Genomic DNA, 19,000 nt, shown 5'->3' with positions numbered 1-19,000 from the left:
ATGCCCACCAAACCGGTTAGTGATTTCTGGCCCTGAGCTACCACTGATGACTTCAGAATTTCCAAACTTTGGACTGACTGAACATCACGATTTACTGATTTGAGTTTTTTGAGCCTTTTTGATCTAAAATTGGCCAGTATTCGGGCTTATTGACCCCTCAACGCCGCACCACGCTGTAGCGTAGTCGACCTCTTTGGACGCACTGCCCCCGTGCAAAACCGCGGCCTGGCACGATCCGACGAAAACCAATGTTGATTGATCGGAATAAATTGGTTGAGTAGTTGCTCAAAGCTATCGTTCGCGTTTTTGGTGTTAATACCCATCACAGTCTGAAAATGAAAAACGCCCAATAATAGGATTACACACCAAAAATTCCAATAAATTGAAACAAGATCAAAAAGAACCACGGACGATGATAATAAATCCAAAACACTAATGACCGTACTGATAATCCACACTAAAGTCAAAATTGGCAGATAATTTGTGATCCACGCTGAGAAAATTACAAAACCGTACATGAACCAGCTCAACGCTGATTGGCTAAATTTAAAACCAGAAATCCTGACGCCCTCTAGTGGAGGAGTGACAAGCGCATTTAATTGTTTTAACAGTTCGGTATAGCCAAAGTCAAAATATTCGTCGCCCTCTACCGATTTTATGCCTTGAGACGTAGTTGGAATGTTCTGATTTATGACGCCCTCTACCGACAAATTTCCAATATCTTTAGATGAAATTAATGAAGTACCCCGAACGGGACAATTGGCTCGAGGCTGACCGAAATCCATTGGCTCGATTAAATTTATCGAATTAGATAAAACGAAATTTTGACTGTTCTTCGAAATATCGGATGATTCTTCTAAAAAAGAACAACTTCAAACCATCCATCCAGATAATCGCACGCATCAAAGAATTGACTGATACACTTGACTACATATTGTTCATCAAAACTGCTTGGTCGTGGCGCCTCAAACGTTGGAAAACGAGATAAATAATCCACTATACCCAATTTACATCCAGAAATGTGGAAAATATCAAAGTCAAAATCAATAATCTATCAGCCAATCTGGTTAATCGAGATTGATGAGTTTTATTACCTCTGTTGGCCTTTAACGCCGAAATAATCGCTTTATAATCCGTTAGAACCACAAAATGATTACCCAACAAATAGTTACGAAAGTGCTCACATGACCACACAATTGCTAGAAGTTCCAACTCATTAGTACTATACTTCTTTTCCTGGTCATTGAGGAAACGCGACGCAAATGCAATAGGAACCCAAACATCTTTTTCTATTTCCTGTTCTAAAGCAGCACCCAAACCACTATGACTGGCGTCACACTTCACTCGCGAATTCCGATTTTGGTCATAATGATACATCTTTGTGATATTCGCTATCAATTGCAAAATATTCCAAAAGGCCGTTTGTTGGCCCTCCCCCCACACAAACTTGCTTTTATTACTTGCTTTCAAGGAAAGGCGCAACTGGTCCGAATGGACCTGAAGGTTTGATAGAAAACGTTGTAATTGGTTGAGTATGCCATTTACAACTCCTAAGTCGCTCAAGCTGAACGAAGTTGCTTGACCGACTTAGGAGACTCCAGAGCTAATACTGCATCAATTTTATAACGTTTCGGGGTATAGCCTTCTGAGTCAATGTCGTAACCCAACCAAGATAGTTGATTCATCAAAAAATCGCATTTCGACAATTTCAGAGCGAAACCTTCTTTATCCAAACGAGTTATCACTTTATTTACAAGAATATTGTGATCATTGATTGATCCTTTCGAAACTATCAAAAAATCGTCCAAAAAACAGAAAACTCCCGATAAGCCCTGGAGGGTATTGTCCATTGCTTTTTGGAATTCTTTTGGCATGTCCGTTAACCCATAAAACCCAGTTTTAAACCGATACGTGCCAGTTTGCTCTCCACAGACGATATTAAAGTTGCAATGACGACTAACTTCATTACTGAGCGGAATCTGACTGAATGCATATTTCAAATCTAGGGACGTAAACCAAACATCACCTAATTTGTCCGATGTGATTATCTGGGCTGCCGAGTCCAACAGTTCCAACAAATTCGGCATCTGATATTGGTTCTTATGAATCTGATCATTCATAGGCTTTGCTTTCAGAGCCAATTTCACGAAACCATCCTTTTTAGCCGTAATTTTAGCCGGAGAGATAAAATGTTCGCTTGTACATTTGTTAAGTTTGACCACGTGGCCTTCTTGAATTAACGTCTGAATTTCCAGGCCAACTTTATCTTGGATATGCACTGAAACCCGCCTTCCTTTCTCCTGAATCGAAACAAGCGGAGACTTGAATGTAGAGAATACTTGGTGATTTTTGGCTCTACCTACTCTGGAAAATACACGATGAAACTTCTGATGGAAATGTGTTTTCCAAGACTCTGACGTCTCATTCAGGTTTGATAGGGATACTTCACCCACCAAAGACCTTTCTGGTCTAACTTGCGTTGTTCTCACCCCCAACTGGGACTGCAAGTCCAAAACTAATAATCATCGTGTACGATTTTCCAAAATTAGAAACTTTGCCGATTTGACATGCCAACCTAATGATGACACATCCAATATCAATGTACCCATCAGTTCAATTCTTTTCCTATTGTAGTCAACATATACCGTGTCGATTGGACGTTCCTGATTGCTAAAATCTTTGGCTGACGGTACAGTTTTCACGATGTAGTCTGCTGTCTTCTTATTTACGAAAGAAGAAGGGCTTCCAGTATCCACCGTTGCCTTGAAGAACGTCTTCCCACAACGAAGTGTTATCTGAATAGAGCGTAACTTGACCGTAGCAGCATTAACCACCTCCAACTTCTTCACTGACGCAATGGGACGACTCGGTTCTTCTGACGCCACTGACAAAACAGCAAACTCTGACTCACTATCGGATGTGATGAAATTACAATTTTCTTCCACCGTCTCAACTGACTCAGCTTCTACGTTCGCTACGTTCTTGGAATTACAGCATTTTGCGAAGTGACCTTCTTACTACAATTCCTACAAATCACATTTCTGGCTGGACAACTTTGCTTATGATTTGTCGAAAACCTGTTACCGCAAAAATAACATATTTTCGCTTTCTCGTTGGTCCCCTTCGACTTATTGTTCTGAGCCCGATTGAATCTATCTGACAATTTCTTCCCTTGGACAGAAAATGTAGGTTCTTGTTTTATGCGGGTGTTCTGACCCGAATTGGCTCCTGACTGGGAAAAACTGCCCATCGAAGCCGAACTCCCAAGTTGCTTTTGCAGATCAGTGGCGGTTTGTGCCCCTTTTTCCTGCAGCAACGCTGATTTCAGCGTCTCTTCTGGAGTGGTACCTGGGCGAATACACAATTCTCTCTGAATGTCTTTATATCTCATCTTGGCAATGAAGATATCTCTTACAACTTCTTTTTCCTGATCAATTGTCCATCCACACAGGGCGGCCTGTCCTGTCAGTTGCAAATAAAAAGCTTCCAAACCTTCACGATCTGAATGTACGGCGTTGTACTTTTGCAAACGTTCGATAATGTAATTTTTCTCTTTCTTGAAAAGGAGTACACAGAATTCATGAAATTCCTGAAATGATATTGCACTGAAATCCGCATGTGGGTAATTTTGGAGGAACCTTTTCCTCCCTTCTGAGCCAAGCGAAAAGAATAAACGAGATTTAATTCGTTGCTCAACTTCATAGTAGAACACACCTGGTGCTACTCTGGGATCTTTTGCCCGGCGTTCTTCATTCATTTCCGTCACTATTCGTACGGCTGCATCGTTTCGTGCAATACGATTCGCAATTGCTGCCGCATCCTCATCCACCCCCACAGCTTCTGGTTTTGGAACAGGATCATCATGTACCCCACCCGGTGGTTTCAATAACTCACGTGGGTCACAACTTTTCTCTCAGGGTGATTGCTAAGTTGAATTGGCCTATCCAAGAATCCCGGCTGCTGGGTGGATCCGCTGTTGGTTTATGCCAGAATACGGGAACACCTAACAGGTCAGTCCGATCCTCCGAAATCGAAACTGCTGGCTGCGCCATTTGGTTTACTGAGGAATACCAGTTTAAACAAGACTCAATTCACCTTGTTTAGAATAGATAGATTGTAAATAATGTAAATGATATAAATAATGTCATGACCAAATTCTAGAGTTCAACTTGCATCTTTCATACATTGAGACAGAGTGAGTGAGCGCACTTAATGATGAATGGAGTATAGATTGACAGGTCGGTAGCGACCTTGATAGCCAATAGGCAAGATTAGCACGATTAATAACTAGCATTGAAAGTAATACTATGATGACGTCATAACGATACCGTTAGACACACCACACCACAGTGGTTAAGTATGCAATAAGTTTTTTTTCATCGTAAATAGTTTTCCAGAGTTTACCAACATAACGTTTCGTTTCCACACAGCTTCAAATAAAAAAACCCTTTTCCTAGATAACTTCATTTTAAGCAATCAAGATCTAGTGAACATGATATGATATACATCCAGTTAAAACAATATATTACCATGTTTGTTTTGATGGTTTACTTAACAATCCCCCCCCCCCCTTCAAGAAAAGGGGGATTGTCAAGAAGATTACTTGCAGTGAATTTTCGACCACTCAGAATGCAACAAAACTTGAATTTACATACATCGCTCTAGTGCAAATTTACTGTTTTTATTTACACGAGTGGAGTTTCTTTAGTAGATACAATAGGGTGGGAGATTGTTAAGTAGATCCGTTTTGATTTTTTAATTTTCAGGAAAACTCGCAGTGTTTTTGGCAATGTCTCAATGGCGAAGATCTCACAGTTTATAAAATAGGAACATAAATTCATTTGGTGCTGGGGGATTTCTTCAATCAGACCTATGAGTCTATTTTTTTAAAGTTGTAAATGCGGTTATAATAATCATTAAAAGGACGTTTAGGGGTGAAGATGTTAACTTGGTTATGAGTTCGATTTTTCAGCCAATCAGAATAGAGCATTTTACACGCTGCGCTTCACAAATTTAATTTAAAGTGAACGCTGGGATGGAGGATCCTAACTTGGTTTCTTTGGGGGGAGGGGGGGTTGTGGGTCTTAACTTGATCCGATTCATCTCAACAATTGATTTTAACTAACAAATATCAAAGCAAAGCTTTGATTGTTCTGACTTTTTGTTATTTTTATGTTTAACATGTGAACGACAAGCAGACTCGTTTGATCTAAACAGTGACCTTAATTGTCCTTAAGTGAGAAATTAAACAAACAAATAACGAGTGAAAAAAGCATGAAGCAGCTTGGCGAGTATTTGAGGCAATGAATGCAATGTTGAGGAAAATTAGATGATGAAGTAAAAATTAATTAATTAAGCATCTATAACCGGGTTGAAAAAAATGCTTGTCATACTATTTCATAGACCGAAAAACACACTATGAAAAAAAGCATGATAAACATTTTTTCCACACCATGAAATATTATGATAGGCATTTTTTCCATACTATGAAATTGTATGATAAGCATTTTTATCATTTATATTTGAGCACAAAAGCAAATTTTTAACCAAAAAAGGGATTAAAAAGTTTTTACCTCAAATTTGTGTTTTTGCTTATGAAAAAATGCATATCATACAATTTTCATATATTTTTTTGACCAAAATTAAAATCATGTTTTTGAGAGTCAAAATGCATTCTTTAATAAATCTTTTTTAAAACTCATGTAAATTTATCAAGAAACATCGTTAAATTAATTTTGAAGATTTTATTTTTTCTATAGCAAAATGCTTATCATACAATTTTCATATATGAAAATATTATGATAAACATTTTTGACCAAAATTAAAAACATCTTTTTATTGAGCAGAAAGATTCAAAAGATGGAAATAGAACAGAAGTATTTCTCTAAAAACGTTTAATACAGTTTTTAAAATTTGTATCAAATTGTATGATAAGCATTTTTTCCAGAATCGCCATATGTGAAATTGTATGACAAGCATTTTCTTTTATGGACGTCAACCCGGGCAGGTTTGAACTTAATTTGTACTATTTTTGCTCCGACTTTCAAACAAAGTTAAAAATATATATGCATGGGTTGGTTTTCCTTTAATTGGAGCAATTCTGGTTCATTTTGGGGGGGCTAGGTTTTTTAGCAGACCGGTTTTTCAGCAGACTCGAAACAAAACAACAGTAAAAACGCTAATTTCAAACACGCCATTGGCAACTAGATTACGCTTGCTCCGTTTCGTTCAGCTGCGCTTACATCCGGCACGAGAAGAAAACTGCGTGTGAATAAGAGTTTGCCGTTAAACTACTTATTTAGCTTAGAACTTTGTTGACAAACCGTGAGATAATTGTCTTAATTAGGGGAGCTCAACCCCAGATTGCGCGCCATTTTACTTCACTCAATCTTTTATGCCTCAATTTGTGCTGCCTCCAAAAAGCTGTTATTCAAAGCCTACTAAAAGAACTAAATTCACTTTTTTTGCTACAAAACTGTTCTGCTAAAAAATCGGTCCTCCATTTGTGGCCCGATCTCTCGAACTACGTGGGTCCTGCCGTGCAAAAACACCAGTATATTAGCACGTCTATAGGTTGTTTCTAAAACGAGTCTATCTAAACTGATCGTTTCGCAATTTGATGCTGGAATGTGCATAAATTCAAAACATTTTACAACAGAAAGTCTAGAAAAATCACCAGTACAAGTTATCAAGATATTTTTGTTCCGACCATCGGGAAGAAATTTTTACTTGGGTGGGTTTAAAGTTTTTTTTTCAACGCAAAATCAGGTACTACAAATAATCATCGAGCTGGATTGAGGTATATATCATTTTAAAGCCCTTTCAGTCGCTATTCGAACCACTTTATAAAAGAAAACCAAAAACTTTTCCCAGTGTCAAGAAAAATAGATTTGAAATTTTTATTTTTTTGACATCATTAGAGCAAATAACGCAAGCTAGCAGACTTAAAAGCTGAGTTATGCCTAATTTAGGACCTTAAAACTTAGTTTTAAATAAGTAACACTAGTTTTTGGAGTTTTTTTGCTTCTTTTTGGGAACCAAAAATTTCATAAAACTCAAAAATTTTCCACAAAAGTGTTTGTCCAATTTTTCTATATTTTTATTACTAATATGGCTAAACTATATCTTTACTTCAGATCTTTTTATAACTCTAAGCAGAAAAAAGTACACTAATTTGAAAAAAAACTCTCTGAACCGTAGTTTTCTAAAGACTATGGTCGGACCTTTCTGCGCAACTCGAACAGTAACCCACTCTCCTTGTTTTTCTTTTTCTTGTTTGACAAATCTGTAATGTCTATGACCAAACTTACTCGATCCTGAGCTCCGTAGAATTGTTTAATTTGGACACTTTTTCTTTACATCGGCATTGTTCACACGTAATAGTTTTTTGTCAATGGAATGTTCCAATCCCATTTTATCCCGACTTTCGGTGTTGTTTTTTATTCAGACCAATTTTCTCTTTGCGGTTCGATCCAAGGATCTTCGCGTTGTTCACAGAAGAGTCGCGCTTACCATTACTATCCTGAGTTAACTTCGCTGAGCAACGAGTCTTACTAAACCGTTCGTTTTATACTTTTTCGCCTAAAACTTAACGCGAACTACTTGTGCGTGGCAAATCATCCCGCTCTATTCTTTGCCCCGCTCTACAAATTGACCGACGCAAGCTAGTTGGTCTTATTATTTCATACACGACTCAATTTTTTAAAATTCAAATTTGGTATTTTTAGCCTAAAACCAGTTAAAGTGCAAACGAGCCCTGAAACGAGCTGTCTTGTCTCACTTAATTGACAACAAAGTTGTCTGTCTAGATCAGATTCATCTCCTTAATTGTCATTCACTCACACTTTTCATTTTTTTATCAAATAGGTTTTACGTGTTTTCATACTATTTTTTTTGCCGCCTAGTAGGTTCAAAACAAAGCGCCTATCAGTTTTTCCGAGTGAGCCAAATTTTTCAAATTTCGACTCCCCATAACTTTACTATACATGATTGTAGTTTAAATATTGCAGGTAGCATAATATTTTTTTCAGAAATTGCTTTTCAAACAGTCAAAAGCTGCCTGGGAAAAACACTGGGCATAAATATTGCGTCACTTTCTTCGAAGCTTCAATTCAGTTAGTTATTTTTCATCGCTCACTTTGAAGTTGAACACCTTGCGTCGCCTTTTTCCTCATTTTCATGAAAACAATAGATCACAACTTTTAGCCCAACATTTAGCTCTTCCTTGTCCGTGTTTTTTAAAAGCTTAACATGTAAACCGAAATAGATTACTTTTTGGCTGACAAGATGCAAATTGATTGTTTTGGTTATTTTCTGACCAGTACCAGAATGCTTATTACATTACTTTTTCTGTTCTTTTTTCTTCTGAAGTTATAATTAAGTGTGAAACAGTTGGCAAGTGCCTGTTATGTGATGTGAAACTGCGAAGTGGACATTGGCTATGACTCTGTTTGTAATAGGTTGCGAGTCTCCTCTTTTGAGGAGCGGAAACGAACAGCGATTGCAGTTACGGTATCTGCTCATAGACATGTGTTATCTAACCATAGAAAAACGACAACACTGGTTATTGGTTGGATATCAGTTCAGTGGGCCAACACATGCTGTATCTTGGCATAGATCGTTCACGCCTCAATGGTCCAAACCTTCATAATTCCCACATCATTTATTACACTAAAAACAAACACAAACAAAATATATACACATTTATATATAGATTCACACATACAAGCTGTATTTATATATAGCGTATTATAGCAAAAACATGCCACGTGACTCCATAAAAAAAATCCGGAAAAGATTAAAGTTAAAGAAAAGTATAATGTTTATCTTCAGAATGATGTTCAGATCCAGATTGTTTTTTGACACCAGTGAGGAAAGACAAACAATTTCAATTTCGTCCGTTCTGAAAGAACAATTTCTTAACCAAGTTATTAGTTATATAACCAACGATTTGACAATGGTCGCTTAGAAGAGTATATGTACAATGGTAGTTGGATTAAGTTTTGCGGGCAATTTGCCTCTGACCCCAGATATGATTGGCCAAATCAGCTTTGATTATAATCGAGAGAAGATATATCTGGCAACTTCCTTTTCTATCAAACTTGCAACTAATTCATTTTCAGTTTTTCCGATTATTTTTCAAAAGAACATGATTTCTTAGACTTTTAAAATAAAGTAGCTTAAAAAATGAAATACTTTTACTGACCTTAATACGACAGATGATATTACATGTGTGTCTTAGATAAATTATCTACCAAGTTCAACAGGTGACTTCGACATTTTACTTTTTTCAATTCAGATGAATTTATCATCAGTTAGTTGACAGATTGATCGTTTTCGCCTTTTCGCGTGTAATCATTTTCTACATTTTATAATTTAATTTGTGTTATTTTTAGCCATTCCAATATGCTTCCATTATTAAACACTAATCAATCAAGTCTACTATATTCATCAATGAATAGTTCTGCTATGGATAACAATCCCAAGGTTCAAATTGCTTCAAACTTTACCAACAACAACAGTCTTAACTGCAACCTAATCACAGTTTTATCAATTTATCCACCAATAAAACCTCTTTTGGAAGAATTTCGAAAAAATTTTCACTAATATTCTAGAACAACCAAATTGTCAGCATAGTTCAGCCAAATCATTATCTTATTTAACATCATAGCAACCAGAAAAGTGTTTAAAAGGATCGATTCGTACTATCTCAATGGCTTTCGCAGCAGGGGGCGGGGCGACCTTTGTGAAACTTCTTCGAAAGGGTGAGGGGGCATCGAGAGCACAGAGACGGGCGGCCTCCAGTTTTCCCAGGAGAGGTACTTCTTTTCGCAGGGGAGGAGGAGGAGGAGGAGGAGGAGGGGCGGAGGTGGGCAAGCCCCCGTTGACAGATGAGCAGACACGGCAAATGGAGGTTGTTTCCAGGGAATACAGAGCACAGTTTTGCAGGTTAGAAAAAGCCACTTGTTCCAGATAAAAAGCTCCCCTTGGATGTTTTGATTTGGCGCGTTTAATTCGAACAGATTTCTAAGAGATTGCATGCTTTATATATGGATTTTGTTCACCTTAAGTTTTGTTTTATATGAAATGCAATGATATTTTTCGTATAATGGTTGAAGTTTTGGCCGGGTTTTCCAAGTTTTTTTTTTCAATTCAGTGTTGTTTTTTGTGCATCGTTTAACAAAAAGATCTAACGGAAACCTAGATATTAGGCATATTTGACAGCCCCAGTAAAATAACAAATCGGTAACAGTCAAAAAACGACAAGAAAAAAAACAGAGAAAAAATCACTGAAAAAAAATTAGCAGACAGTTTTTTTGAAACTTTGAAAACTTTAACTCCAAAAATGGCTCTACAAAATCTTTAAAAATCAATTTTACTCAAAGTAACCTAAATTGTTATGGCCTATCTTTTTTAGAATAAGCGTGCTCGCTAGCTTTTTTTTGTTCGAAATTAGACTAAACTTCGAGAAATTCAAACCCGTTTTTCTCAAAAGTAGGACAACTTTATGAAAATTTTTCAGGGTCGCTCGAAACAAGCATGAACGGTTTTTAATATGACATTCCACTCAATTCATTCCCATAATTCTTTGTGGTACCTGATTTTGCGGGGAAAATAAAAGAAAAAATCTAAAACACATATCTCACAAAAAAGAGATATCACGCATTGTTGTGGATAATAAAAAGCCGCCAAAATGACGAAATCTACATTTATTTTGGTACCATTTAAAAATATCATGGAACTGTGAGTTTACTTAAAGTTGAATAATCAAAACGCTCCAAAACAAAGATAACCTTAACCACCAACAAAGCTCAATGAAATGAATAAAAAATGTGGTATGAAAAGATTTCTGGTGTTTTTTTTTGGGTCTTCTCAATTACGAATATGTGATCAAACGTTTGTTTTTGTGCACGGCTTTCAGCGGAGTTACCAACACTTTTAAACTGAAAAAGATTTTTGCGGATAAGAAATGAGAAGGAACTTAGCGTTCGAATGTATTTTTTGTTATAAGCACTTTCGACATTCTAAGCGCTGTAAAAACATACAATACATAATTTTGACAAAGATGGCTCGTTATCGAAAAAAAAATTCTGAGTCATTTTAAAAGATCAATGAGGAGCCAAAAGAAAAAGACTAAAATAGGTTTCCTTTCAATTCAATCAATACGAGGCCAAACTGTGCATTTTGTGAATTGTAAGCGGATTCCGCAACAGGTAAAAATCAGGTTTGTTGCCGAGTCTTCAAGTTTGCTATTTTTTAAATCTTCTCTGCTGTTTTGGATTCCACGGACATATAGCTAAAACACTTTATTGCTCCAAAAACAGGCAATTTTGCAGAATTCCATAATTTTAAACTATCGTGGAATCCGCAACTGTAGTTGAATCCGCAAATTGTAAGCGGAATCCGCAAATTGTAAGCGGAATCCGCATAAACTTGCGGAATCCTTTTACAGTTGCGGATTCCGCTTACATTTGCGGAATCTGGAACAACTACCTATATTCGCTCGTTGTATAATCCGCAACAAAACCAATGTGACGACAAAATTTACGTTACAGGCACGTATTGTACGTTGAATCCACTGAAATTTTGGAACATGTTTAAAGACTTGTCTTTGGAATCCAGGAACATACAGTTAAACAATTGTTTGGCCTCGTTATGATGAACCTGAAGTTGAATATTTAGCCAGGAAAACAAAATAAGCTTTTTCTATTTGAAGTTTTAATTCGCGCCTTTGCAATTTTTTTTTTAAATTTCATTCGTTTTTTATTTTTCCTTGTTTCAGTCTATCTTGCGAAGACGAATTTCGCTGCATTGGAAACAGGAGAGTCTCAAGATTTTTTTAGTTCCAACTACAGAATGCGTCAATGGGTGCGTTTTGTTGTTTGAATTTTTTTCTCCGCGCAAAGTATGATACTCTACATTTAGATCTGATGATCTGAGTGCTACATTAAATAGGAGCACATTCAGTTTTTTTTCAAAAAATAAATAAGACTTCGTAAATCTTTTGTGTTGAAATTTTTGTGTTAAGATGGTGGGAAATTTTTTGAAAACAACTGAGTGAATAGTCATTTTTAACAAATTTAACGTTGAAAGTAATGACAGTTTTAAAGCTTAATTAGTTTAAAAAGGTCATTGATGCATCATATATTTGTATGTGCTGACCTGACCGACTTAGAACACTTTTTACAAGAATGTGTAGCCTGGATACATTTTGAAAAATCAAGAACCATAAAAAGAAATTTTTCAGCCAATCAATTTTACAAAACAAAACGCTAAGCGACTATAATTTTTGTATATTTGATCCTTGGTATTATTGAAATTTTACTGAGATTTTATTCTAGTGAAAAATTCTGAACCAATTATTTGGCATTGAACTGATAACTAATTTCACTTGAATCATCGCTGGTTTCCATTTTTGTAAACACACAATTTCTCTACACATTAAACCTGCAAAAATGTTTGGTCCGCAATCGGATTGAAATAAATCCAATAAAAAGTTGCAGCAATTTTAGAGGAGAAATAGAAAAAAAAGCTTTATCATCTGAAAGTTGGAATAAGGGACGAAGCAAGGTAGCTTTTTGATGAATTTATCTTTGTTTGTAAAAACAATTTTTGTTCATGCAAGCTCGTATCAAAAACCGTGTAGTAGCCACTACATCAGAAGAACAAAAGGATGATAAAAAATTTTTAAAATCTAACCATCTATTCAAAAGGCCATAAGTGATAAATCAGAAAAAAATCTTGCCCGCATCCAATTTCTAGCGTTAATAATCAATTATATTATGATTAGATTAACTAGCGGTAGAAAAAATCCATATGACTTCACAAAACACTTTTTTTGGGTTAGGAAAAAAATTTGGAGAAAAAATAGAAAAAAGCTTTTTCATCCAAAAGCTGGAGTAAGGGATCAAGCAAGGCAGCGTGCAAGCTGTATCAAAACTGTGTAGTAGCCACTGCATCAGAAGAAAAAAATGATAAAATTTCGACAAACTTAAACTGAAATCCGCTTCTAGAATTGTTCAGGAAAAAATGTCTGCAACAACATTATCATCTTCGAATGAAACATCTAGCTAATCAAATTGTATTTTTCGTAATACTTTAGATTTTTTGGCAAATTGCCACAAGATAATCAGCATATTTTGACAGAAAGTATACTGAATCAGAAAATTCAAAATTATTGATCTGAATTGTTGTTTCGAAAAACAGGTTCTAACAATTTGCTCGAAAGTTTGATTATTTTCAGGACATCTAATTTCAAAAACTATCAAAATCTGAGGTTCGGTCATCATTTGCTACTTCCGCCCGTAACCAAGGAGGTTTGTTGGCAAATCCAGGATTGCAAGTTCGAAAAAATCAAATGAACGGAAAAGTTTGAGCTATCTAGCACACAAATCATTCCATTCACGGTTCACCTGGGCCTTTTTTTTCAAACTAAGTACTACAGTGAAGGCAAAATGGCTGATTTTAGAAGTAATTACAAACGCAAACAGAATAGCCGGTTGTGGTGCAAGTAGCACAGAATGTTCCGGCCATATTCATTTTTTTGTTTGAAAAATGGCTAGAAAAGCAAGACAAAAAACTGGTTTAAATACTATTTAATTGTAAGCCCTCTCGCTTGTTTTACCTTCTCGAAATTGAACAAAAAATTTAAATTAGTTTTTTTTTTCAATTTCATGACCACTTTTTAAAGTTTTTATGGTCGCTCGAAGAACGATCAAAAGGGCTTCGATATGATATAGTTTTCGATCCTGTCCGATGATTATTTGAGAAAAAAAACACACCCGAATGTATTTTCAATTGTCGAACAAAAACCCTACAGAACATTCCACAAACCGTTTTTACCAAGCACGAAGGTTGCAGCTAGCTGATAACTTGCCATTAGCAACGAACCAGTTGACAAACTCGTATCAAAATTAAACGTTGAAATAGTGTCCAAAAAATGAAAATTTCCTGTTTGACTGAATTTTTTTCGAACCAAAAAATTTACGCGAGTACGATAACAAGCGAATCATTTGTTTTTTGAAAAAGAATTGGGAAGACTTTTTGTTGATCAAGACATATAAAAGACTCTACAAAATGGGAACCTAGAAAAGATGCCCGAAGTGTAGGCGGCAAATGACGAATTATGTTTGGATGAAATATATGTTATTGTGTGCTGATAAAAAATTAATCCCAATCCGAGATCATATATTGCAATATCAAATGAAGTATTTTGCAATTAATCAATGATAATACTAGTTTTCAACAAAGATTTTGACGCAGCGAAATAATACCAGCAATTTGTTTCCAGTTAACTGCCCGTACCCAGTAAATTTTCTAAAACAGTTCAGGAATAATCTTCTTCAGATCTAAATTTCATATCTGAAATAGGTTGTGAAATGTTTAAATAATGCTTGGATACTTTAAGGATTGGTTATTTTAGATCGAATTTCAGATCTGAAATTTTGTTTTTCTCGGTTATTTCAGATCTGAAAAAAAATCTATTTCAGATCTAATTTCAGATCTGAAGTTTAGTTTGTCTTGGTTATTTCAGATCTGAAAAATCAATGATTGTGGCAAAGTGTTTTTTTTTTATTTTGTTGTAGTTGATAGCTTCTGCTAGCTACTAGCAGGTACTCAGCGAAGCGTGTCTCCAATAGGAGAGTGCGCAAATATGTTTCTACAATCATGAGTTAAACATTGGAACGCACAAGTAGCGCATGAAAATTAAAAATTTGACAGGTCTGCTAACTGTTTTTGAAAACTTTTAAACACAGATGAACGAGAAATTTAGTTCGAAAAAAAACTGTTTGTGAAATTATTTGGAAGTTTTTTTACCGCTAGTTAATCTTAACATAATTGTGTATTGCAGAAACATCAATAAATAAAAAACTCAATTTTTTGCTTGAAACGCATAAATCATAATTTAACTAAGGATTTCTCAGATCTTAGTTCAGATCTGAAATTTTGTTCTTCAAGGTTATTTACGATTTGAAATTTTGTATTTCAAATCCAACTTTCAGATCTGAAATTTGCATATTTTTATAAAGATCTGAAATAAAAAGTTTCATATCTGAGAATCAACATATGTAAAAAATAAAGAATTTCAGATCTTTCACAGAAAGTCCCCTGGGTACGGGTGGTATTTAACCTCGTTTCAATCATCATTTACTTCTAACTTTACAAATACATCCAATGTTACTTTTACACAACGCAGCGGCAATTGCATGCTTCACGTAATACTGTAACTTTGGCTTAAAAAACGCCAAAAGGGCTTAGAAATTCTACTTTTGATCCTCAATTGACACTGTTGATTGAAGTGACGAAACTATCAAAAATTTACTCTCCTTCAGGCATCATTTAAGGTGCAAATGAAATTAAGATAAATTTGTTTCAAAACTAAATTTCGTGAGACTCTCAGATAAAGTAGAGCAAACGTGTATTATAATTTTTTGTTGAAAGTTTTCCAAAAATTGCCTAAAACAGCCTTTTTGGCTGGTTTTTTCAAAATCTTGCCTACGGCGCAACAATTTTGGCCAAAACAGGGTCTTTGTACTGCTTTGAAAGGGCTCAGAAAACCAATTTGTCCACACCTCCCCCCCTCGAGATAATCCTAGATCCGCCCCTGCTTTATGTAGTTATTAAATCAATCCTCCAGATTTAAAATTTTTGTCTTAGGTCCAGGAAAATTATTTCGATAAGTCTTTGATTTTGCATTTGATGTAATTATTGAATTGTTCCTTTTACTGATCTGGTATTTTGCTATATTTTTGTTTATCAGAACGCACTCCCTTCTTTTTCTAGGGCTTGATGATACCGTTCAGCTCAAGTGCTTTGTGTACCCTTGAGGGCTTACTGACAAGCTTAGCTCTGTCACCTTGCAATACATTTCACAACTCAAAATGAATAAAATGTGATCTAATTGTGAACAAGTCTGTATTTTGATGTGTTTGGTTCGTTTATTTGGATCATCAGCTGTCAATTTTGTTTGATGTGTGCTTGAAGTGATTAGCGGCGTCACACAGTGGTAAGATAGGTGGCTGCCTGTGGTTTAAACACACACCTCAATCGATTAAAAAAGGGGAATAGAAAAGGGATTGTGGTGGAGTACAGCGTGTTTTACTGGAACAAGAATCAAAGATTTTCCCACTTGAGTAGATGTACGACATGACGTGATGACGCTGATGATTGAAAAAATCAATTGTTTTCCCCGAATTACACGAGGGAAAATTTAAGGACAAAATCAAATCTCTTCCATCTTTCGTACTTATGTTATAAATATCTAAAAAACAAATTATATAGGAAAAAAGAAGCACTCTGACAAAAAAAATCACATTTTGCGCAAGTTATTGATTTTTTTTTTTCAGAGAGCTTCAGGTCAGTTTTTCATTAACTATGGTTTTCCAAAAACCAAAAAATTCTATATTGTATCTAAAACTATAAGGTTTGAAAAAGATCACCTGTTCAAGTTCAAGTTCGTTCATCCAGTTTCGTACACATTACAATGTATGCTAAAATAATTGAGCTCCTTTGTCTCTCATTCTCTCATTATAAATATCTGGTGCAAGCAAGGGTGCAAATGTGTTTGTTTATGTATGTCTCTGTATGAATGTGAGTGAGTGTATATGTTTGTGTGTTGTGTGTAAGTGTGCGAGTGGGTGTGTGTGTGTGTGTGTGTGTGTGTGTGTGTGTGTGTGTGTGTGGTGTGTGTGTGTGAATGTGTGTGCGGGTAGATAAAATATTTTGTCGTCTTAATTTTATCAGAGGCATTATGCACTAAGCACAAAATTTAATTTTTGCTCCACTTACCTAATTGTTTTTATAGGAAATAGAGTGGGTTTATTTTGGTTCGTATCACGATATGGCCTCAGACGATTAGAAAATATTTATGCTATAACATTCAGGGGCACTATTGAAAAAGAAAGATCATTACGAGGCCAAACTGTGCACTGGATAGGAGCACAATTTTGTGTCTGTATGTTCTGTTCCTGGATTCCAGAGACAAGTCTTAAAATATGTTCCAAAATGTAAGTGGATTCCACAAACAGAATTTCAGTGGATTCCGCATACATATACTTGTAACGTAATTTTTGTCAGCACAATTGTTTTGTTGCGGATTCCGCAACAAGAAAATATAGCTAGTTGATCTGGATTCCGTAACTGTAAGTGGATTCCGACTTTTGTTCAATACTGAGCTTGTATATGAACAATTAAAAGCTGAACTGGAATTCTTATCTCTAGCAATGCGGAGTTTAAAAGCAAAGACGTAACCATTGTCAGCGGAATCCACGAACAAGTCTTAAAACATTGGTTACCTAAATCGGTGGATTTCATCTTTTAGTATTTTGGAAACACAACACCGAACAATTTCAATATTTGGGGTCATTGAGTTGAGAGTGTATGGAACACACAGCATATCGACAAATTAGGTTAGTATTTGGGATTGCGTCAATCCCAAATACTGATTTTGGAAGCATAACGCCGAATAAATGCAGTAATTGTGATCATTGTGTTGAGAGTGTATGGAAACACAACACACAGCATATCGCCAAATTAGGTCAGTATTTGGGATTCCATCGAACCCAACTACTTGGCAGTATTTGGGATTGATGAAATCTCAAAAACTGGAATAATGTGGAATAAATATGGAATATATCCATTATTGAAATATATCCCATGAATTGGGATTTCATTAATCCCAAACACTGATCTATTCTAGTAAACTTCTATTCAAGTGCAATCAAATCATATATTTAAAAAAAAATAATTTTAAAGGCTACTACACATATAAATATATGTAAATGGAATCCGCCAACAAAATGCGGATTCCACTTACAATTTGCAGATTCCACTTACAATTTGCGGATTCAGCAACATTTCAATTTAACGATACAAATTTTTTATCATTTGTTTGTGGATTCCAAAAATTGTTCTGGATTCCGCAAATACAGTTGAGGATTCCGCAAGTTCGCCTATTTTTCGAGCGATTTTGAGCGGTACAATGTTTTAGGTACTTGTTTGTGGAATCCAAAACAGCATAGAAGATCAAAGAAAAGTAGCAATTATGCGGATTCCGCGACAAATCTGATTTTGACCTGTTGCGGATTCCGCTTACAATGCAGAGAAAAAACAGTTTGGCCTCGTAATGATCAATGTTGTGAAACTTTCTATATTTAAAAAATTACGTGTTCCCATTCAAAAGAAAGCTTTGGAGCAGAGCAACGTAGATTTTTAGACTAGCTACTCCGACCAATGCAGCGGTTTAAAACAAAATTTTTGTCGTACGATTCAAATACTCACTTGAGAAAATCTTTAATTCTGAAAAAAAAAATTAAAAGCCTAAAATTGTGGCAAGAAATTTTGAGTGAAATGCTTGAATAAGGCATGGATGTTCTAAAATTTTTTGTGTTTTTCATCCAATTTCTCGTCAGAAAATTCTTTTAATTAAGCTTATTCTAGCCAAAACATTTTAAATTCTGATTGAATTTCTGGAGTACAATTGAAAATGTTCAAAATGGCAATCTTTAAACCCCCATAACTTTACGAATAAAGATCACAGGTGAAGAACCTTTTCAAATTTAAGCTCAAAGCAACCATACCTTTTGAATGATGGCTATTTAAAGAGTCGAAGTTTTTCTGAAAAAAACCACCCCGAGCACAAATATTCCGTTACTTTTGTTATGAAAGTCGGAATAGTCAATTGCACTTCTTTTTCAATTTATCCTGCGAAAGACACGGAATGCACGGGGTGGTTTTTTTCTTCAGACAAAATTCGACCTGTTTTGATTCTGAAATTTTTTTATCATTCAAAACGTATTTTTGTACTGAGCCTTAATTTATGAAGATATTTCACCTGTGATCATATTTCCTAGAATTATGGGGTTAAAAGGTTGCCATTTTGTCCAAATTGGGACTATTAACGCGCAAAATACTTTGCGCCATTAGCGCATGAGCGGAGATTTAAACCGTCTTAGAATTCGTTCCAAATTGGCCCAGAAAAGCTAATTTGCCATGATTGACT

The 19,000-nt window shown here is 35.5% G+C and overlaps 2 protein-coding genes across 4 annotated transcripts in view; both read left to right on the top strand.

Moving 5' to 3' along the window:
- LOC134842499 (cysteine-rich PDZ-binding protein-like) overlaps positions 1–19,000 on the top strand; it is a 305,601-nt gene that overhangs the window by 67,530 nt on the left and 219,071 nt on the right. The gene's annotated exons all lie outside the window — the stretch shown is intronic.
- The window catches only part of LOC134842173 (potassium voltage-gated channel subfamily C member 1-like), a 32,323-nt gene that overhangs the window by 3,855 nt on the left and 9,468 nt on the right, over positions 1–19,000 (top strand). For 2 of the 3 annotated variants that reach the window (XM_063858389.1, XM_063858390.1), the window contains exon 2: positions 9,396–9,948. In XM_063858389.1, the coding sequence (XP_063714459.1) occupies positions 9,713–9,948 (236 nt within the window). In that variant the 5' untranslated portion in view covers positions 9,396–9,712. Of the gene's footprint in view, positions 1–8,648; positions 9,949–19,000 lie in introns of those variants that run through there. The other variant, XM_063858388.1, reaches the window with a different exon arrangement.

The sequence above is a fragment of the Symsagittifera roscoffensis genome, chromosome 3 (assembly GCF_963678635.1).
Source record: "Symsagittifera roscoffensis chromosome 3, txSymRosc1.1, whole genome shotgun sequence".
Taxonomy (NCBI): Eukaryota; Metazoa; Xenacoelomorpha; order Acoela; family Convolutidae; genus Symsagittifera; species Symsagittifera roscoffensis.
This window is presented reverse-complemented; position numbering and strand designations above follow the sequence as displayed.